This window comes from Ambystoma mexicanum, chromosome 10, assembly GCF_040938575.1.
Source record: "Ambystoma mexicanum isolate Mex_15411 chromosome 10, UKY_AmexF1_1, whole genome shotgun sequence".
NCBI classification, from domain to species: Eukaryota; Metazoa; Chordata; class Amphibia; order Caudata; family Ambystomatidae; genus Ambystoma; species Ambystoma mexicanum.
In genome coordinates, this window is record NC_090932.1 from 1,461,757,471 (window position 1) to 1,461,781,141 (window position 23,671).

Genomic DNA, 23,671 nt, shown 5'->3' on the forward strand with positions numbered 1-23,671 from the left:
CTCCGGCTACAGTACTTTTTCCAATGTACATATTTCCTGGTGAAATGACACACCAACCATCAATAAATACAAATAGAAATACAAAAAAGGCAGGTCAATAGGAAGTGATCTGTGGCCACCAGCACACGCTACATATGCATGTTATTCCCGCTCTTTCCTAATGGGTATTCCATCTTGACCTTTCCTCTTTATTCCATGAGCTCCTGGACCTATATGCCTCTCACAACTAATGCACTAGGAAGATTTCTTTTATGCGAGCTTTTATTCATCTCATTGATTCTTGTGGAATGCAATAGTTAATTACAACCTGGGGATGGGAAAAAGACACAAACATCCAACATTCAAAAAATAACATTTAATGAAAGCTGAATCACGAGTTTATCTTGTCCTTGACATGTTAATCTGATAATACAGCTCTTCGGCGGGCATGTTTGCTTTCCGCTCTGCGGGCTTCTAGGTCCTTTCCTTGCTCCTTCTTCATTACGTCATGTAGGACTTTTTTCCTCAATGAGTCCGACTCATAGGGCGCCACTGAAAGAAAAACAAGAGCTGCATAAGGCAAATGACTGAGAACTGCTTTTTAGGTATATGCATGCTATAAATTGTGGCATGATGGCCTATGCACTTACTCTATCAGAATTGTCCCTGGACCTAGTATGATAGCAACACATCTTTGTCTCCTCCCCTCTCCCTTACTTGTCCCCTCCCTCCACCCCCGACCAGCACTATCTGAAAATGTCGTCAGGCCTAGTACGGTAGCCGCTTGCTTTGTTCCTCTCCCTCCTTTCTCCTCCCCTCTCCCTCACCTCTTGTACATTTCGGCTCTACCAGAAATGTCGTCAGGCCTAGTACGGTAGTCGCCTGTCGTTTCCCATTTCCTTCTATCTGTGTCTTAGCTCTTGCACTATCTGAAATGTCGTCAGGCCAATGTCGTCAGGCCAAGTAATTTCACATTCTTGTTGTTCATGGCCTGTAAGAATGTCATTGTATTTTCCCTTGTTTCCTCCGCTTTGAAACACATTGTGTATAGGCGGTACATAAATAAACTATCATATCATATGGCAAATAGGCTCCGCTAAAAAAAATGTGACTTTGGCTGTCCTAGAGACTGTGCCAGCTCTAGGCCCGAGAGCTCTAAGATGCCACCAGTCAAGGAGAGCTACATTGTCCCTAAAGCAGCAAATGTTAGCCCAGTGTGGAAGGAGGGGCAGCAAAATGCCACATCACAAATCTGTGAATAGAAAAGCCCCTCATGCTTCTGGAAGTATCCCACAATGAGAGGTCTCTTGAAGTATGGCAGAGACATTGGGCATACCAGCAGCTATTCCTATAGAGCTTAGAGGCTATTGACATAGCAAACCATGTTTCCTATAGCACACTGCAGAGCAGAGCTTAGTACAAAATGTACCTGGGGCCACAGTCTCACTAGTTCGTGCCATTCTCCTAATATTGAAAAAGACTGTTGTCTGCCTCGTCCGCCGCCTACTTTCATATCACAGCCCCAAGGCATTTATGCCAACATTTGGCTTGGAGCAAAAGTGAGGCCCATTCCTTCTTGACAAAGCTTGCAGCCTGCTACCGTTATATAGAATTGAACATGGGTAACTACCAACAAAGGGAATATATTACTCTAAGGCAAAGGTCTGCAACCTTTAGCTCGTCAGGTGCTTTGGACTACAACCCCCGCCTGCACTAGCATGTTTAATCACTGGGGAGTGATCATGGGAGTTGTAGTACAAAACACCTGCAGAGCCTCAGGTTACAGACTCTTGCTCTAAGGGGGGGGGGAGGGGGTCTAAGTGACATCTGATAGAAAAAAAGCAAGGCTTGAATTTTCTATGATGTTACTCAGAAACGGAGGTGGAATAAACCCTGCTATTGATAGCTGCCTATCTGCACCCTCTTATCAAAAAAGTTCACAATTGGAGTGTCCCAAAAACTCATCTCACAACTGGGGAACTAATCATTAAAAAGACAACACGTTTCGGGTGATATCAACATATAATACATGTCAACCTACAATATCTGTATACAAGCCTGGAAATAATGTTCTTATTACAGCTGAGTTGTGACATCACAACTGCCCGGTAGTAAGAAAATGACACTGCAACCACTCTGTAATCAGTAATTACGATTCAGTTGTGACGTCGCAATGCCTCCTGCTAGAGCCAGCAGAGATGTCAGCTGTCATTGTAGCACTTAAAGCTGTGAACCGCTTTTCAAATTCCTTGCATGCAGAGTAGTTTTCCGTGGCACATTGCAGCCAGTAATGGACAAGGAACTGTTTACGGTAGAATGTTTCATTAGTGTACTGCTGGAGGTAAAGACATGTGAGCAAGAATCTGCATTCTGCTTCTTATTTAAAGCTCTAAATTTACATTTTTTTTTCAATATACGTTATTAAACTGCTTGGACTATATTTCTGCAACATTAGGACTGCATTACTATTATTATTTTTTTACATGATCCAATCAGATTCTAAATTGATTATATCGATCAGCTACTAGAAGATCATTATATTAAACAATAGATGAGGTATTAAAAGGTAATGACATTGTGTGGCCACGTATTATAAGGAAAAAAATCCCCCCACCATGCATAACAAGCATTGGCAAAGCCAACATTTTTGGCTTTTATGTATCCATGGTATAGACACTGCTAACACGGTGTTACCTGGCCACGAGATGAAAACAGCTTAAAATGGTTTAACTACCTGGGCATTGGGGACGCTGCCTGGCAAATACTATACACATGCCAAAACTGTTGGCTTCGCCAATGCTTCATTTTAAAAGGAAATCTGTACAAGGACCAGATGCAAGAGCAAACATATTGCTTGTACCTGAAATGGTTTAACGCATATTTGCTTAAGAAATGTTTTATTACATAGCAGATGATTTACAGCTTCAACTAACCCATTACCCTGTGGAAGACTCTTGCAAAAATAACAAGGTCTTGTTAGGGAGGAGAGGTCTTTTCAGACCCACATGACATCCCTGCGTGAAATGGATCTTATGTTTACCCAATGGCGGGAGACGTCCTCATGTTTGTTTGTCTGTTCTTATGATTTGGCCTTAACGTAACCACAAAAAAGATGGTGAACAAAGCCATCTGGTGAGACGTACAGACTCCATTTTGTGCCACCCTAAAACACCATCTTTTCCTAGGCCACACCATGATCTCTAAAAAGCCATCTCTCCCTCTGTCAAGCGCCGTGCACAGAAAGCCCAGCCCCCCCTCCACCTCCTAGCAGCTCAGCACAAACCCATTTCTCATGGAAGTGCTTGGCCATGTATTGTTGCAAGTATTCAGTATCCTTCTCTCTTCCTCTGAGCTCATTGCCCTGAGTGTGACCACAGCAAACCCTGGCCTACGTGCTCCATCTGTCTCCACAAACCTGCCTGTGCCACCTCAACCCCCACTTTTAGAAGGTACAGCTCACAGAGCCTTTGCTTCCCCACTCTCTTTGAATTTAATTGCCCGAAAGACCCTTCCCCCAGACCACTCTAAATTGCCCATCATATACCTAATCCAGTGTGATCATATATCCTCCTCTAAACTAACACCCATCCATCCTTCCTTTTACTCGTGAGGCATCAGGGAGAATAAATCACAGATCAAACCCCACAGATAAGGCACATGGGAGAGAGGCCAATGCACCCGTGCCCCCACAAAGGCATAGGTTAGAATGTGCATATATCCATCTACATTTTATAAACAACCCCCTGTCTAAGTAATGGTTTTATGCCCAACATTATTCTTTGTATGCCAATGACCATTGTGTAGTTTAGATTAGTTAGGATTGTAACACTTTGTGAATTAAGGCTGACCTTCACTCTGCGAAGATGAGCCCTTGCATCATTTAAGAAACTTACTAGAAGGATGTAATAAACGGCACTAACAGAAACACGGTCAGTAGGACAAATCTTTGGAAATAGCACAAGGTTAATGCTCTATGTTTTAATATGAAAAATGACGCATTGACGAACATACAATACATAATAGTCCTTACTGAACTCAAGGGAGACTGCCTGGTTTACTTGCATGTCTATTTGACTTATGCTCCACATTCAAACTATGACTGTACATGAAGGTTGATAGATTTTATTTATTTATTTTATTGGGCATTTATAAGACGTTTATACATTAAGACAGTGTTTCAATGTGCCACACGGTGAAAGGAGGAGGGATCAAGGGAACTAATAAACAGTAATAAATCATGAAACAACAGCTGTCTTACTAGGCCTTGTGACAATCGGAGCGTGCAAGTGCCGAGAAAAAGATGGGCAGGGGTGAAGGGTAAGTGCTGAGTGGGCCCCCCAGGAGGGGGAGTGCCAAGGGTGCAAGTTACAAGGCAACAAGTAAGTGCAAGGGCGGAGACGTCACTGATGAAGGGGGAGGTCAACCACTCATCAGGTAAGTGCAGGCCTGAGACAACACCCAGGCATGTGTAAGACCATGGCCAGTACAGGGGCGGGGGTTATGCTGGTGGCAATTGGGCAGATGGTCAAGACCCTATTAGAGTCTTGAGGGACCAGGACGCCAATCTCAGCAACTGAGGGGAAGGTTAGCACGGGAGGGATAGGGGGAAGGAGGAGGAGAAAAGAAAAAAGTCTTGAGTAGTTTGAAGAACTTGAGGAGGTCTGATTCATGGCGAAGAGAGAGTGGGAGACTGTTACAGAGGAGGGTGCCAGCCGAGGAGAGAGATCTGCCCCCAGCTCTCTGCTAGTAGAATCTCTGACCAGCAAAGAGTTTGAGTAAGAGGATTGAAGGGATCTTGAAGGAGAGTATTTAGTAAGAGAGAGCTGCAAATAGCGCAGTCCCAGGCCCCAGAAAACCTTGTGGATAATGCAGAGGGTCTTGAATTGGATCCTTGCAGCAACCAAGAGCCAGTGTAGAGATATTAGGGCTGGAGCGATAGGGCCCTTGGGCTTGAATCCAAGGATACATTTTGCAGCCCTATTCTGGATTAGTTGGAGGGAAGAAAGAGGAAGGTTAAGGAAGAGGTTGTTGCTGTAGTCCAGCCGGGAGAGGACCGGGGCTCTAGAGACATTGAGCTTCTGCAGAAAGGTGAGGAAAGGGAGAATGCCTCTGGATTAGTTGAAGAGGGTGGAGGGAAGAAAGAGGAAGGTTAAGGAAGAGGCTGTTGTAGTAGTCCAGCTGGGAGAGGACCAAGGCTCTAGAGGCATTGAGCTTCTAGGGAAAGGTGAGGAAAGGGAGAATGCCTCTGAGGTTGAAAGTGGGCCTTCTTGGCAAGGTCCAACATGTGAGGAGAGAAGGAGAGAGAGGAGTCAAAGATGACCCCAATGTTTCTGGCTTCAGTGGAGAGAGAAGGAAGAGAGCCCATAGAAGGTGGCCATAGTGCAGGAGGGAAGCGGGGAACAGGTGTTCTGATAGGAAGAATCTCAGTCTTACCGGCATTAAGACAGGGATCATTAGAAATGCACCATGACTGGATAGCAGACAAGCAGTCAGGTATGATGGAGGAGGCAGAAGAAGAGGAGGAGTGGAGCTTGAAGAAGAGTTGAGATTCATCTACGTAACACTGGAAGTGGGGAGAGAAGGCAGAGCTCAAGCAAGCAAGATGAGCAAGGTATATGTTGAAAAAAGTAGGTGAGAGGATAGAGTCCTAGGGAACCCCACAGGTTGAGAGAGGTGGAGTGTGGGGTAAAATATAGCCTCTGAATGTCAGAAATAAAGAGGCCTTAACAGGCCAGGATTTAAGAGTGAAGCTGGCTGGTGCTATCCATTGAAAAATGCAGGCCAATCCAAAACACATATTTTTTATGACTTAAGGCCTAGCGACATGGAAAGAAAGGGAACTAGTTAAATTCTACTAAAATGCACAAGTGCGCAGATGGAGAAAGACACTTACTTTTCACAAATGAACTGACATTTAAATGCAAAGGCCTACTTGGGGGACATTGGTTTCCCATGGTAAAATAATGGCCTATGCGTGGACAATACCGAACAAATACTCATGTCGTTTCCACTGTAATATTAAAGAAACTCATTACACATGGACAGATTTAAAAACTGCAGCAGTTTACATGGGATGAAAATAAATAGTTGCACATTTGGAAGCTAAAAAGGGGGAATAATGCCTTTTCATTTAAGAAATAAAGTTGAAGGACAGATTGCATTCATCCGGAAGAAAGATACTAACATTCATATTATAAAATAACAGCATGGACAAAAAAGGGACTCTTGTTTGGTATAGATTTGAATACTGCTTCCTTATGTAACTATGGCCTATCTGTGTGGCTAGAGTGAACTTATTTATTTTTATACAGTATGTAAAGAACAATTGTATTTATGAACCACAGATCTAATTGTAATCCGAAATGCAACATGTTAAACATAAAGTGCCAATGAAAAATGTTATTCCTTTAGGACCATGCAGGTAACTGGCTGCTGTTGTTTTTCTCCACTGAACTGCTGGATATCTGGAATTGTGACCCCCAACATTTGGAGGCTGAGTTCACCAAGGCAACCAGCCTGTACATTCAATAAAAATATAAAGAAATCCATAGCCAGAGATCTAAACTGTGGGAGATGTCGATAAAGCCAACCAGCAGAAGCAACCTTAAGGTTAAATCTTCATATAAAAAGTACATTAGCTCTGAACAAAGACCCTTTGACAATCTGAACTCAAGACCTTTGGCTAAGGACCCCAGCAGAAGAAGGTCTGGTTGTCAAGTTAAATGCTAAGATATACAAAGACGTAGATTGACAGTATGGGATGCACAGATGACATGACCAACAGAAATTACCTTTAAGGCCAGGCTCCACATAAAAGTGCATTAAGCTCAGAGCAAGGCCCTTTTGAAGCCTAGGAGAAAGAGTTAAGATAAACATGGATAAACCAGATGGCTGGTCACATGTTTTAAGGGCAATTGAAACTGTTTGGGTCTGATCTGAATGTGAAACTTAGGGCCATGTTAGCCATGCCATTGATTAAACATTGAACACATGCTTTCTTAAATAAAAAGTGCAGCAGATGTCCCACTGAGCTCAATTCGGGCTTATATTAAACAGAAGAAAGAGCCAATTGGGACTCTGTTAAAACAAAATTTGTGTGATGTAGACAAATTCAGTTATGGGAAAAATTATGATTCTGCCATTTTTATACACCTGAGAAATGGGAAAGTTGGCAAAGGGTTAGAGACATACAAAAAAATAAAATAGATCATGAAAGTAAGGTTTAAATTCGAAATGGTCCAATTTTTAGCTATTTCTGTGCAGCAGCCAACTGTGAAAAATGATAGCTCTACCCAGGAAGGGTGAGCCAAAATAAAAATAGTATTGCCTGACTCACCATAAAATGGAGGTCAAAAATACATATCTTTATGTGATTATCTGAAAGACCAAGGGAGTTGTCACAGTATGAGATTTTTCAGAACACAAAATGTAAAACTCCTTGTCAATCTGAAAAGATGTATCTTCTCTCGTCCCTCAGCCTATTTATTTTATTTATTTGCATTTATAAAGCACAAACAGCCCTTGTGCATTGTGGCACTGTTACAGAAGGCTTACTTGGTTGCATAACTGCTTGCAAAAACATACATGCTGCCTAACCCTCTACTTCAGGGCGGCTTACTTAGTTACATAAGTGCTTGAAAAAAGATACATGTTGTAGGGCGGCAGCATACTTAGTTACATAAGTGCTAGCAAAAACCTACATGTTGCCTAACCCCATTTTGCAGGGCAGCAGCAGCATACAAATGCACAAGGTCAGTTTAGGTGGCACAAACATGTTGCCCAATCCCATGTTGCAGGGCGGCAGCAGCATACAATCGCAGAAAGTCAGTTTAGGTGGAACAAGCATGTTGCCCAACCCCATGTTGCAGGGCAGCAGCAGCATACCAATGTGGAAAGTCAGTTTAGGTGGCAAAAACATGTTGCCAACCCCATGTTACAGGGTGGCAGCAGCATACAAATGCAGACAGTAAGTTTAGGTGGCACAAACATGTTGCCCAACCCCATGTTGCAGGGCGGCAGAGCATACAAATGCAGAAAGTCAGTTTTAGGCGTGCATGGCTTGAAGGAGAGTGAAAAGGGGAGGGGGAGGACAATGAGAGGGAGGGTGTGGTGCACACACAGTATCACCAGTGACCATGGGGGGAGGGTTGGTGGGCACACAGCAACACAGGTGACCATGGAGGGCTTGGGGGGCACACAGCATCACAGGTGACCATGGGGGGGCACACATAGCATCACAGGCGATCAGGGGATGTGGGGGACATACAGCATCACATGCGACCATGGGGGGGGAACAGAGCATCACAGGTGACCATGGGGGGGCACACAGCATCACAGGTGACCATTGGGAGGTGGAGGGCCCACACAGCATCACAGGCGACCGGGTGGGCACACAGAATCACAGGCGACCATGTGGGTGGTGGTGGGCACACAACATCACAGATGACCAGGGGTGGTGGGGGCACACACAGCATCACAGGCGACCATGAGGGGGTGAGGGGCACACAAAGCATCACAGGCCACCATGGGGGACACAAACAGCATCACAGGTGACCATGGGGGTTGGGGGCGCACACACAGCATCACAGGCGACTGGGGGGGGTCACACAGCATCACAGACAACTATGAGGGTGTGGGGGGCACACAGAATCACAGGTGATCATAGGTGGCACACAAAGCATCACAGGTGCCAATGGGAGGGAGTGGGGGCCCCACACAGCATCACAGCGACCATGGGGGAGCATGGGGGGCACACACTGCATCACAGGCCACCAAGCTGTACCTGTAGCAGACAGGGAACTGGCAGGGGCCTTCGTTGTGGGCCCTGGTTCAATGGGCCGGCTCCCGCCTCTTGTCTCCCGGTTGCTGCTATTGGCTGATGAGGCCAAGGGCAACTGTAAAGCTCACCTGGTATCCACGGGGGCGTCACCCAGTCTGGACTGCTGCCCTCTTGGACCTTTCCCCTTTGACCCTCGTGTGGCTGAAGACCAGGTCTGAAATACAGGAGTAAAACTTAGCTTATTGTCTCTGGTGGCCCAGGACCCGCCTCCCTTCCGGGCCCTAGAACCCCCTTGGCGCTTTTCTCACCTTGCTTCTTGATTTGGAGCGCTCTCCGTCCTGCCTCTCCAAGCGGGGGCGCGTTGGGTTAGTTATCGCTGCCTAGTTACTTCACTGGGGCAACACTACGGGTCCAGGCCAGCTGCGACTCCGTTTCTTCAGGTAAGTCTGTCTTGTGAATGCTTTTCTTGTTTTTATAATTGTCCCTTCTCTCCTTTCCTTAAATGGTAGGTGTGAATGCTGTTCTTGTTTTGTAATTGTTCCCTTCTCTCTCTTCCGTATATTGTAGGTGTGGATGCTGTTCTTATGAAGTCGTGCAGGTTTGTGCACAAGATGGTAACTTAGCGTGAAGCGCCGCACCGCTTCTTTGTGCTAACCTTTTGTCTTTCTGCAGGTAGCAATGCTGTCCGGAATGCGTGTGCCGAGCTGATGAAGAGTAGTAAGTAGAAAAGAGTGGACCGCTTGCTGGTACTGTGGACTCGGGCCCGGGCCCACTCAATGCAGGTAAGATATGTTTTCAGAATGTTCAAGTAAACACTTACTAAGTTTCTTTTCTCTGTCTTTTCCTTTCTAGAGTAGCGGCTTTCTGATGGACGAGATCCACAGAGATGGTGTCTGTTCAGGATCCTGGAGCGGAATGCTGAGGCTGCTCCCAGGAGGTAAGCAAACTCTAAGTATGTCTCCTTTTGTTCTAGCAGGTGATCAGGGCCGGCGTGTGGATAAAGATGCTAGCTGACCGTGGTGAACGTCACGCTGCCACAGGCAGAGCAACGCGAAGCGTGTGCTGGAGTCTGGGCGTGGCTTATATAGCCTGCAGGTATCCCAGGTATCCATGGGCCTGCCACACCCAAAATGCTAGACCGCATGGTTCAGTTCAGGAACTGAGCCATGTGGAAGCTTCCATGTTGTTGCGCAATGCCCTATGGGCCCAAATGACTGCCTTATCACATGAGCCTGGAGCCAAAGGCACCATGACTGACTCCAAGTGAGTCTGGGAGCGAATGTTAAGGCCCCTGTGTCATGATTCCTGCCCCTCATGTCCCGAGCCCTCCAAAATGTCAGGCTGGAGCCAGGCCACGATCACCTACATGGCCCTCAAGGGCCTCTCCATCCCTCCAAAGACCCACTTGGAGTCAGACTTGGTGCTTGTGGCACCAGACTCACTCACTCCCATAGGAAAACATTGGGGATTGGACTTGTAGTGCATTGATGGGGACAAGATGGATGCCCCCACATATTTCGGTTCCCAGAACTGCATGTGCAGTCTAGTCTTTTGGGTGTGGTTCAGCCCAGAGACATCTGGGATACCCAGAGACTATTTAAGCCACGCCCAGGCTGAGAAACATGCTTTGTGTTTTCTGCACCTGCAGCGTGACACTCACCGTGTTCGGATCGGTCTCCAGTAGGCCTGCATCTTTCTTCTGTGCTCAGCTCCTGCAAGAACAAGAACACCGTTAGGAACAGCCTTACCTTGCGGCGCTTCTGCCCATCATTCATCACTCCTTCTGTTCTGCGGGCATCTTCGGCAGTGTCATTCCCATCTCGGCACGCCACTTCCTAAGGAAAAGGGAAAAGAACAGAAAAAAGGCATTAGTAAGCATTCTGTAATTCTTTGCTTATTTTTAAAGACTGTACGAGCTTCAAACGTTTACCTGAATCCCAGCCGCTCTGGGGGAACTCTGTCTCCGGAACTTCTCATCCATCTGCAAGAGGGAAAAGACACTCCAGCTTAGCGTGGAAACATCTAGAGGCGCCGCATACCGCGCTTACTCACCGCATTTGTTCTTCATAACCGGCATCCATGCTGAAAACGTCGCGGCACCTAAAAGACACAGAAAAAGAACTCAGTTCAATACAAATACAAAAGGGGTGCATCGCGCTCTCACTCACCTTCAGCGCTACTCATCTAAGCAGCACGCCACCATCCTCGGACGCCGGCCATCATCTAAGGAAGGAAAGGAACGAAGTTAGAGAATTGTTCAAAAGACTCATTATACTTACCTGTCGGACTCTTGCCAGTGAAGTAACTAGGCAGCAACAAACCTGCATCAATCAACGCGCCCCTGAGCTTAAAGCAGGACAGAGAGCACACTATCCAAGAAAACAAGGTGAGCTGTGGATCAAAGGGAAGGGTTGGACCCCAGGGAAGAAGGGGTTCAAGCACACAGAGACAATAGGGAGTTAAATCGTGTGTTTCAGGCCCAGTCTCCAGTCGAGTAGCCTCCAGGGAAGGGTTCGAGGTCGTAAGAGGTCAGAACAGGCTGAGTGACAACAGGCTGAGTGACGTCCCCGTGGATACCAGGTGAGCGTTACAGAACGCAAAGCCTCACATCAAAATTCACCTGGGTGTCATGGAAACGTCAGAAACCGACCAGTTAGCCCACATGTTGGGGCAGCTACGTTCCGAAGTACATGCAGCTAGGCAGGAGACCAACACCCTGAGGAGAGAGCTGATAGTAGCCAAAGAACGCACTGATGATTTAAGCTGGCAACTTCTCCAGTCACAAGCAGGGCATGCACCATTGCCAGGAAGCATGCCCTCGATGCCAGCACCATCAGCCAATCCCATTCAGATAACCCTTCCTGGGGCAGTTCCCTTGGCCCCGCCCGAATGATTTACGGGGGATCCCAAGAGGTTTGCAACGTTCATGAACCAGTGCCGCCTGCACTTCCTTTGTAGGACAGGGGCCTTTCCGAATGACCAATCACGGGTCACTTTTGTGCTATCCTACCTGAGTGGTAGCGCCGCAGACTGGTCTGTCCCTTTTGTGGCCCAAGATGATCCTTTGCTGCATGACTTCAGGGGCTTTCAGCAGGAGATGGAAAACCTGTTCGCCCATCGTACTCATGGGCAGACATTAGACAATGAACTTCTGTCCCTACGCCAAGGGAATCAAGACCTATTAACATACATGGCCACGTTCAATAGACTCGTAGTTGAAGCAGAATGGCCAGTGGAGAAGAGAACCACGTTATTTCATCGGGGGTTGCGGGGGAGCTCAAGGATGTTCTCGCACAAGTAGTGAACCCCCCGAAAGACTGCTCAGAATTTATTGACCTTGTTGTTCAACTGGATCATAAGTTGCAGGACCGAAGAGAAGATCGAACCAGACCGGACCCTCGCCCTATGTATGTGCATTCAAAGGACAATACTGCCCGAACAACGGAAGGTTCAGAAGAACCAATGCAAATCGGGGGGGTCAGATCCCCTTGACTAAAGCGGAAAGGGATAAAAGGAGACAGCAGCAGTTATGTCTGTACTGTGGAAGGTCAGCTCATTTCCTTAAAGAGTGCCCTGTGAAGCCACCGAGGAGGACGGTAGGGGCCACAGACAAGGAAGATACCATCAAGGAATCGGAAAACTCCCCAGCCCGGCAAGTGTAGGGGTCCACTTGTCGAGCGAAGAAAGTGAACTACAGACCTCCCATTTTCCACTATCTGTGGTCTTGATCAATCACCAACAACCATCTCGGATGCACGCAGTTAGAGTGTACATAGACAGTGGAGCCGTTGGGAATTACATCGACCAGGATCTTGCGGCAAAGATGGGGCTTCCGTTATGCCCTAAATCAACCACCGACACTGTTACCACTGTCGACGGCACGGAAATAGCTTCTGGTCCAGTATCCCAATGCACTGCAGCTTTAACCTTTTGGTGCCAGGATGGACACCAAGAATCTATCGTTTTCGACCTCATTAAGGCACCATAGTTCCGGTTGATTTTGGGAATGCCGTGGTTGGTAGCTCACAATCCTTGAATCGATTGGCGAGCAAAAGAATTGGCCTTTCCCGAGACTTGCGCCCATACATGTTATCGCCAAGAGAAACAACCAATAGACACCAGAACCTCCACGCTTGCGACTGTGGCAATCGGCACCCTACCAAGTGAATACCAAGACTTTCAAGATGTCTTTCAGAAAGAACAGGCTAATACCCTGCCACCGCAGAGACCATATGATTGCCAAATCGACATGATACCCGGCGCACAAATCCCTTGTGGAAGAATTTACGCACTCACGGAAACAGACAACCAGCACCTGAAGGCCTATCTTGACCAATACCTGCCAACGGGTTCATCCATCCCTCGAAGTCTCCAGCAGCCAGTCCTCTATTCTTCGTACCGAAAAAGGAGCGGGACTTGAGAACGTGCATCAACTATCGCGCACTGAACCAGATTACCGTAAAAAACCGCTACCCCCTGCCACTGATCCCTGAATTGCTTGATCAAGTCAAAGATGCCCAAATCTACACAAAACTAGACCTAAGAGGGGCATGTCACCTTGTTCGCGTAAAACAGGGGGACGAATGTAAAAGCGCTTTTCGCACCAAATACGGCTTGTACGAATATCAAGTAATGCCCTTTGGCCTTTGCAACGCGCCTGCTGCATTTCAATACTTCATGAACGATGTCCTACGGGAATTGATTGATGTCTGTGCTCTAGTGTACATCGACGATATCCTAATATATTTTGCATCAAAGCAGGACCACGTTAAACACGTCCAATCCGTATTGGAGAAACTCCGTCAACACCAGCTCTCCGCCAAGCTCGAAAAGTGCTCATTCCACGTCTCCGAGGTGGGATTCCTGGGCTTTACTCTGAGCCCAAATGGAATCCGAATGGATGTACACAAGGTAGATGCTATCCTGAACTGGCCATCCCCAAATTCATTCAAGGGGGTTCAAAGTATGCTGGGTTTTGCAAACTTCTACCGCTGGTTCATCCCAGGATTTTTGCAAATCGTGCATCCCATCACGTCATTACGAAGGAAAAGCAGCAAAAAGTTCCAGTGGACAACAGAAGCCGAGAAGGCTTTCCAGGAACTCAAAGCAAGATTCACATCTGCCCCAATCTTACGCCACCCTCGCCCTGATCTCTCATACCTGGTGGAAACGGACGCCTCTAGCATGGCTATGGGAGCCGTCCTCTCACAAAAGGACCCCCAAACGGCCCAGTTACAACCTGTTGCCTTCTGGTTGCATAAATTCACACCCCCTGAACTCAATTACGCTATCACAGACAAAGAACTCCTGACCATTAAGTCAGCCTTTAAGGCATGGCGGCACTACCTCTTGGGCACCAGACACACAATCACCGTAATAACTGACCACTGGAACCTCCAGTACCTAAAAACGGCAAAGGCCGAATCCTCACGACAACTACGTTGGGCTCTTTTTTCTGCTGAATATGACTACGTGATTACATTTCGACCAGGGGTGAAAAACGGGAAGGCCGATGCCCTTTCCCGTATGAGGGTGGAAGAGCAAGGGTATCAGACCCCTGACACAATAGCAATCATCCCGAGTGTAAAGCTCCTAGGAATCACAGCAATCATAACTCAGAAAGAATTACATGAAGAAATCCAAAACCTGATGAATCCGGAGCAATTACAAGCGTGGAGTGCACAAGGAGAATATTACATGATAAAAGATCAGTTGCCCTACTTCAGGAATCGTTTATTCTTACCAAACCAAGAACTACAAGAACAAGTCATGTCCGGTTATCATGATTCCTTGATCGAGGGCCACCCCGGAATCGCTAAAACCCTAGCGAAGGTAAAATGAAATTATTGGTGGTGTCACATCACGGAATACCTGGCGTTTGTGGAACCGATGGCGACACGAACGCTAGTTTTGGTTTTCATTTACCTCCGTTTTGGCCACGCCCCCTTTCCTACGTTTTTCTTCCCTCTGCCCTGATTTCATTGGTTGTGACGCTCCCCGACTCGGGCTCTTTACCAGCTCCTTCCGGGTCGGGGATGCGTCGCAACGCTTCCGGGTTTTCGTATCCCTGAGCCTTGCTGCTAGTTTCCCGTTTCGCCTCCCCCGTGCCAGCTACTACTTCCATTCCTTTTTATTTTTGTTTTGTAGTACTGCGCCTTTCTAGGCGCCACTTTTTTCCACCTATATTTCCTATTTAACTAGCCTTTTGCTGTTTTCCCTTTTCCCGTAACTTTTCTTACACCTACCTTCTTCGCCTCCTTCCAGTCTGTTACCCCCTTCCTTCCTTCTACGTTCTACCCTTTTCCCGTCTTCCCCTTCTTGTTTTCCTTATCTTTATTATATCTTTTTTACCAGGTCTTTCCTTCCTTTTTCACTCCTTGTTCCTTTGAGTATCGCTACCATTGCCCTGCCGTGTACCAGACCCTTGCCTGTACTCCGGATTACCTATTCTTGCCGCCTAAAGATACCTGCCTATTACTCACCGTGTACCAGACTCCTGCCTGCATTTGGACTGCCTTTGTTTATCGATTTGAATTCAGACGCCTGTGTTTGTTCCTGGTTGTCTGTGGACTACCGCCCTTCCAAGGTATCACTCCACGGAATACTTCCGGTCTACAGTTCTACCCACCTTTCCGGAGACCAATCTACGAACAATCTAAGATTTAGGGGTTTTTTGTGCCTTCTAGGCTTTTTCCCCTCCTAGGCGATTCCGGGAGAGGAGCCCCCTGGTCTTCCTTATTGGAGACACGGTGGCTTCCTTTCGGGGCCGTCCTTACCTCCATAAAAAAAAGGAACCTTCCAGGAGAAGAGAAAAGAAGGGTACCTGGAAAGAAGAAGAAGGTGAGGAGTTAGGGGAGGGGGTAATTTCAGAATCTGATTCATCTGACAAAGAGAGCACTGATTCAACTAACAGACCTGACAGATTGCGACGCCCAAAGAAAGTGATGGCCACCCCACAGCAGGTACAAGAGCTAGTAGCTGCCGTACAAAACTTAAATCTGGAAATGCAGAACCTAAAGGCTACTAATGCCACCCTACAACAGCGACTGATGGACCGAGAAAGACTCTCACCGGACTTACCTCCGCTCCCACTGGTGTCAGGGAAATTTGACGGCTCCCCAAAGAAAGTCAAAGAGTTTCTGGATGCATGTAATTTACATTTTTCTTTTCGCACACAGACCTTTGCCTCTGACCACGCAAAGGTAGGATTTATGATTACACACATGACTGGGAACGCCTTAGCCTGGGCTTCTCCACTTGTTAATCTACCGGATCCGGTACTTCAAGATTTCAATGCCTTTAGAAATCTGCTACAACAAACTTTTCTACGAACTGAAAGTACTTTTCTTGCCTCAGAAGATCTGCTTGACATTAGACAGGGTAGCTCAGATCTCCTAACCTACATTACTACCTTTAAACAAGTGGCCGCCGAAGCGGGTTGGCAAGAGCAGGCCCAGTATGCGATATTCCGGAGGGGTTTAAGGGAAGATCTCAAGGACGAGCTAGCACGAATAGAAAGACCTGGATCTTTTGCAGAGCTCCTTACCGCGACCCTGCGGATCGATTTCAGAATATCAGAAAGACGTCAAGAGAAGAAAAGATGGAAATCGAACGCACCCCCTCTCTGGGATTCATCATCCTCATCGGTACCCTTCCAACGACCCACTAAAGAAGAACCCATGCAGATCGGAATGGCTCGAGCACCACTTACACCAGAAGAGCGAAAAAGGCGAAGAGAGAACTCCCTGTGTATGTACTGCGGGTCGCCTTCCCACTTACTCAGAGATTGTCCTGATGTACCAATCAGAAAGTCGGGAAACGTGCGCCCTCGGTAAATGTTGGGACACATAACCGAGGGGCCGTTTACAGTCCCTATGCTCCTCTCTCAGTATCTTCAACCGAAGTCTCTGAAGATTCACGGTTGATGGTACTTACAGTCACTCTCAGAATCGACTCGAAGGAAGTCACCACTTTAGCCCTACTTGATTGTGGGGCTGCAGGAAATTTCATGGACATCCAATGGGCAGACAGGCAAGGAATCAAGAGGATTGCTAAACAAGAAAATCAGAAAGTCGAAGGGGTGGATGGCAAGCCCCTGAGTTCGGGCATGATTACTCACACCACCATAGCTCTTACCTTGTCTGTCCAAAAACACGTTGAAAGTATCACATTTGATCTCATAAGAGCAGCCCACTTCCCCATTATTCTGGGTATCTGCTGGTTACGCAGACACAATCCCAAAATCGATTGGTCTGGTAATCTGTTAGACTTTCAATCTTCGTATTGCAAGACGGAATGCTTGCCTGAACCCGCATTCGAGATGGTAAAGACCTCCAACAGCTGTGAAGTACGAACAGTACATTGTCTACCACGCTACCTTGAAGAGTTCAACGAGGTGGTAACAGAAAAGATACCCATCGAACTCCCACCACATCGCCCTGAAGATTGCTGCATAGATCTAACCCCAGGAGCTTTGGTGCCTTTTGGGAGGATGTTTTCCCTGACTGTAGAAGAGAAACAATACCTTCGAGAATATCTGGATCACAACATGGAAAACAGACTCATCAGACCTTCAAAATCACCCGCCGGAGCCTCACTATTTTTCATCTCTAAGAAAGGATCTAAGGAATTGAGGCCGTGTATAGATTATCGCGGTCTCAACCAAGTCACCATCAAGGATAGATACCCCATGCCTTTGATCACCGAAATCCTACAAGCAGTTCATGGAGCCAAGATATTCACTAAACTTGATCTAAGAAATGCCTACCACCTCCTTCGGGTCCAAGACGGGGACGAATGGAAAACGGCGTTCCGGACACCATTCGGCCTTTTTGAGTACAGAGTAATGCCTTTTGGGTTAGTTAACGCTCCATCTATATTCCAACGATTTATGGACCGTCTATTTTCGGATCTTCTGTGTCAAACCACCTTGGTATATCTAGACGACATTCTTATCTTCTCCAAAACTCCGGAAGATCATGAAAGGCACGTCAAAGAAGTTTTTCATAGGCTTCAAACAAATCATTTGTCTGTCAAACTTACTAAGTGCGTATTCGCAGTCTCCTCCATCCCTTATCTCGGGTTCATACTCTCGGACCAGGGAATCGCCATGGATCCCTACAAAGTGTCTTCCATCCTGGAATGGCCTTCTCCGACTTCTCTCAAAGAGGTCCAACGGTTTTTGGGTTTGGCTAATTTCTATAGGAGGTTCATCCCAAACTTTTCTCAAAAAATCCTACCTATCACTTCTCTTCTAAAGAAGACGACAACATCATTCAAATGGTCTATCGAGGCCGAAAAGAGTTTCAAGACCCTCAAGAACGCTTTCTGCTCAGCCCCCATCCTACAGCAACCTAACCAACACCGGCCCTTCATTTTGGAGACGGATGCTTCCTCAGCAGCTATAGGAGCGGTCCTACTTCAAGAGATACAGAATGTTGAACATCCAGTGGCTTACTTCTCCAAAACCTTAACCACTAGTCAAAGGAATTATTCAGTCATAGAACGAGAGTTGCTAGCCATGAAAGCTGCATGTTTGGAATGGCGTCACCTCCTCCAGGGAGGAGTGTTTCCATTCACCATTCGGACGGATCATAAAAACGTACAGGTCCTAAAACAATTTGAGTGCTACAACACCCGACAGGCACGATGGGCACATTTTTTCGCACAATTCGATTTTCGTATCACCTACATTCCAGGCAAACTGAACTTGGTAGCAGACTCGCTTTCCCGCCGAAGCGACTACCTGTCAGAGACAGAAATTTCTACCGAATACATGTTCCCCAAGCCAAAAACCATTGGTGTGGTTTCATCATTCCTCAGACAAGTACAAGAGGACTCTGTATCTAGTCAAGGGAAGACTGTACCTACCCACACAAACTTTCCGCAAAATGGCACTAAACTGGTGCCATGACTCCAAATTAGCGGGTCATCGAGGAGGAACCAACACTTTCGAATATCTCCAACGACACTTCTATTGGCCAAAGATGAAAGAGGATGTAGATCAATATGTTCAGTCCTGCATTGTCTGTCTTCGGAACAAATCTTCACGCCAACGACCGATCGGTCTCCTCAATCCATGTGAAGTGCCCAAGAGTCCCTGGAGCACCATCTCTAATGATTTTATCGTGGATTTACCCCCATCTCAAGGTTATACATGTATTATGGTAGTAGTGGACTCATTCACCAAACTAGCTCATTTTTCTCCACTACCAGGGGTTCCCACTGCGGATAAGATGGCAGACATATTTCTCCAAGACATCTTTCGGTTGCATGGTATGCCAAATAAGATAATATCGGACCGCGGTAGTCAATACACCTCCCGGTTCTGGAAGGCAGTCTGTACCAGACTAGGGATCGAAAGAGCTCTCACTTCAGGTTTTCATCCACAATCCAACGGACAAACAGAACGATTGAACGGAACGCTAGAGCAGTATCTACGGTGCTTCATCAATTCCCAACAAGATAACTGGAAAATCTTGCTCCCACTAGCAGAATTCTCCTATAATAATTCAGTACATTCTGCTATCGGGTATAGTCCTTTTTTTTGCACCTACGGATACCATCCTCGTTCCATACTTCCTATCTCTGATCTTTCTTCTAATTTACCCGCTGTTGATTCATCCCTCTCTCTTCTCAAGGAAACCCATAAGAAGGCACAGGAAGGCCTTCGATCGGCTCAAGCGCGCTATTGCGTTCAAGCCAATAAACATCGTCGGCCAGTTCCGGGGTGGGAAGTAGGAACGAAAGTAATGCTTTCCACTAGATATCTCCCTCGCTGGGTTCATCCCTCCAAACTTTCTCCGAAGTTTCTAGGGCCATATGAGATAATCCAAAAGATCAACCCAGTGGCCTTTCGTTTACGACTACCCACTACACTAAAGAGGGTTCACCCTGTATTTCATGCCTCTCAACTCAAGTCTTTTCAGTCTGACCCTTGGGCACGTCGGGCTAAACAAAACCCGATCCCTCGGGGTTCCTCACAGACAGAGTTCGAAGTGGCCCAACTCTGTGACTCAAGGTATCGCAGGGGTAGATTGGAGTATTTAGTCAAGTGGAAAGGCTATCCATCCTCAGAGAATTCTTGGGAACCCATCACTCACATTAATGCACTGTTCTTGCTTCGCAAGTTCCATTTTTTTCACCCGGGGAAGCCAGGGGGTGGAGCTTATCGGAGGGGGCATTCTGTCACATCACGGAATACCTGGCGTTTGTGGAACCGATGGCGACACGAACGCTAGTTTTGGTTTTCATTTACCTCCGTTTTGGCCACGCCCCCTTTCCTACGTTTTTCTTCCCTCTGCCCTGATTTCATTGGTTGTGACGCTCCCCGACTCGGGCTCTTTACCAGCTCCTTCCGGGTCGGGGATGCGTCGCAACGCTTCCGGGTTTTCGTATCCCTGAGCCTTGCTGCTAGTTTCCCGTTTCGCCTCCCCCGTGCCAGCTACTACTTCCATTCCTTTTTATTTTTGTTTTGTAGTACTGCGCCTTTCTAGGCGCCACTTTTTTCCACCTATATTTCCTATTTAACTAGCCTTTTGCTGTTTTCCCTTTTCCCGTAACTTTTCTTACACCTACCTTCTTCGCCTCCTTCCAGTCTGTTACCCCCCTTCCTTCCTTCTACGTTCTACCCTTTTCCCGTCTTCCCCTTCTTGTTTTCCTTATCTTTATTATATCTTTTTTACCAGGTATTTCCTTCCTTTTTCACTCCTTGTTCCTTTGAGTATCGCTACCATTGCCCTGCCGTGTACCAGACCCTTGCCTGTACTCCGGATTACCTATTCTTGCCGCCTAAAGATACCTGCCTATTACTCACCGTGTACCAGACTCCTGCCTGCATTTGGACTGCCTTTGTTTATCGATTTGAATTCAGACGCCTGTGTTTGTTCCTGGTTGTCTGTGGACTACCGCCCTTCCAAGGTATCACTCCACGGAATACTTTCGGTCTACAGTTCTACCCACCTTTCCGGAGACCAATCTACGAACAATCTAAGATTTAGGGGTTTTTTGTGCCTTCTAGGCTTTTTCCCCTCCTAGGCGATTCCGGGAGAGGAGCCCCCTGGTCTTCCTTATTGGAGACACGGTGGCTTCCTTTCGGGGCCGTCCTTACCTCCATAAAAAAAAGGAACCTTCCAGGAGAAGAGAAAAGAAGGGTACCTGGAAAGAAGAAGAAGGTGAGGAGTTAGGGGAGGGGGTAATTTCAGAATCTGATTCATCTGACAAAGGGAGCACTGATTCAACTAACAGACCTGACAGGTGGCCCACGTGGCATAAAGACATTATCCAATTCATCCTATCTTGTGGAGTGTGTGCTCAAAACAAGTCATCCAAGCAGAAACCGGCTGGGCTATTACAACCATTGGAAATCCCACCAGCACCCTGGTACACGTTGTCCCTCGATTTTATTACGGACTTATTACCCAGTCAAGGGTTTAACACTATTCTTGTGGTCGTGGACCTATTTTCAAAAATGTCACATTTCATTCCTCTTAAGGGGCTCCCAAATGCTTCCACTCTGGCAAAGGTATTTCTTGAAGGCATCGTACGGCTCCATGGGTTTCCTTCAGTTTTGGTCTCAGACCGAGGTACTCAATTTGTATCTAACTTCTGGAGAAAATGCTGCTCTATGGCCCAGATCGACATCCGGCTATCCACCAGTCACCATCCCCAAGCGGATGGTCAAACTGAGAGGACAAATCAGACGCTCGGGCAGTATCTGCGTTGCATGTTACACCAAGCTGAAGGAAGCTGGTTCGACCTATTATGGATAGCTGAATATGCTTATAATAATTCCTTACACACCAGCACTGGGAAGACACCCTTTTATACCATGTATGGCAGGCACCCACGTGCTTCTGAGTTGGCCGTTCCTACAACCCTGGAAATGCCAGCAGTCAAAACCTTGCACACGACCATTTCTCAAACCTTTAAAAGGGCAGCTGAACACCTACTTCAAGCTAAGAATCGCCAAAAGAAGTTTGCTGATCAACACCGAGCAAAGGCCCCCAACTACCAAGTGGGCGACAAAGTCTGGCTGGCGTCTAAACATGTGTCCATTAAAGGAACCCGAACTTTCCGTCCAAGATACCTGGGTCCATTCACCGTCACCTGCGTGATAAATCCTGTGGCGGTCAGACTAGCTTTGCCATCAAACATGCAGATTCATCCTGTGTTCCACGTGTCTCTCGTAAACCTGTTCAACCTGGGACCCGGGTAGCAACGCCACCGCAGCCAGTAGTAGTCACCGGGGAGCCAGAATTCGAAGTCAAGGACATCCTAGATTCAAAGTACGTCAGATCCAAATTATACTACTTAGTAGACTGGATGGTGTATGGTCCACAGGACAGGACATGGGAGCCTTGTGAGTACATCCATGCACCTCGCTTGCTTAGACGATTTAATCAAAACCATCCAACCAAACCAGGACCAGACAGAAGAACCACCTTGAGAGGACCTTGGTGGGGAGTGCTGTTATGATTCCTGCCCCTCATGTCCCCAGCCCTCCAAGATGTCAGTCTGGAGCCAGGCCACAATCACCTACATGGCCCTCAAGGGCCTCTCCATCCCTCCAAAGACCCACTTGGAGTCAGACATGGCGCTTGTGGCACCAGACTCACTCACTCCCATAGGATAACATTGGGGATTGGACTTGTAGTGCGTTGATGGGGACAAGATGGATGCCCCCACATATTTCGGTTCCCAGAACTGCATGTGCAGTCTAGTCTTTTGGGTGTGGTTCAGCCCGGAGACACCTAGGATACCCAGAGACTATTTAAGCCACGCCCAGGCTAAGAAACATGCTTTGCATTTTCTGCACCTGCAGCGTGACACTGACCGTGTTCAGATTGGTCTCCAGTAGGCTTGCATCTTTCTTCTTCGCTCAGCTCCTGCAAGAACAAGAACACCGTTAGGAACAGCCTTACCTTGCGGCGCTTCTGCCCATCATTCATCACTCCTTCTGTTCTGCGGGCATTATCGGCGGTGTCATTCCCATCCCTGCACGCCGCTTCCTAGGGAAAAGAACAGAAAAAAGGCATTAGTAAGCATTCTGCAAATCTTTGCTTATTTTTAAAGACTGTACGAGCTTCAAACGCTTACCTGAATCCCAGCCGCTCTGGGGGAACTCTGTCTCCGGAACTTCTCATCCATCTGCAAGAGGGAAAAGACACTCCAGGTTAGCGTGGAAACATCTAGAGGCGCCACATACCGCGCTTACTCACTGCATTTGTTCTTCATAACCGGCATCCACGCTGAAAACGTTGCGGCACCTAAAAGACACAGAAAAAGAACTCAGTTCAATACAAATACGAAAGGGGTGCATCGCGCTCTCACTCACCTTCAGCGCTACTCATCTCAGCAGCACACCGCCATCCCCGGACGCCGGCCATCATCTAAGGAAGGAAAGGAACGAAGTTAGAGAACTGTTCAAAAGACTCATTATACTTACCTGTCGGACTCTTGCCAGTGAAGTAACTAGGCAGCAACGAGCCTGCATCAATTAACGCGCCCCTGCGCTTAAAGCAGGACGGAGAGCACACTATCCAAGAAAACAAGGTGAGCTGCGGATCAAAGGAAAGGGCTGGGCCCCGGGGAAGAAGGGGTTCAATCACACAGAGACAATAGGGAGTTAAACTCTACCAATCCTGTGTTTCAGGCCCAGTCTCCAGTCGAGTAGCCTCCAGGGAAGGGTTTGAGGTTGTAAGAGGTCAGAACAGGCTGAGTGACATCCCCGTGGATACCAGGTGAGCGTCCCTTGATGGGGGTACTAGATGCAGCCCATCTGGTTAGGTATTTCCGTGACAGCATCCAATGGGAGGGGGTGCTGGGCCAGGTCGAGATGAGGGGATCCCAGAGATCATGGTGTGGCCATGTTAGAGAGGCCAAGGTACAATGGAAGTGCAATATGCAAAAGCA

The 23,671-nt window shown here is 47.3% G+C and overlaps 1 protein-coding gene across 2 annotated transcripts in view; it reads right to left on the reverse strand.

Annotated features, from left to right (window-relative positions):
* Window positions 1-251: 251 nt before the first annotated feature.
* CCDC63 (coiled-coil domain containing 63) overlaps window positions 252-23,671 on the reverse strand; it is a 680,572-nt gene continuing 657,152 nt past the window's right edge. The window contains exon 12 of one of the 2 annotated variants that reach the window (XM_069619536.1): window positions 252-531. In XM_069619536.1, the coding sequence (XP_069475637.1) occupies window positions 398-531 (134 nt within the window). In that variant the 3' untranslated portion in view covers window positions 252-397. The remainder of the gene's footprint in view (window positions 532-23,671) is intronic. The other variant, XM_069619535.1, reaches the window with a different exon arrangement.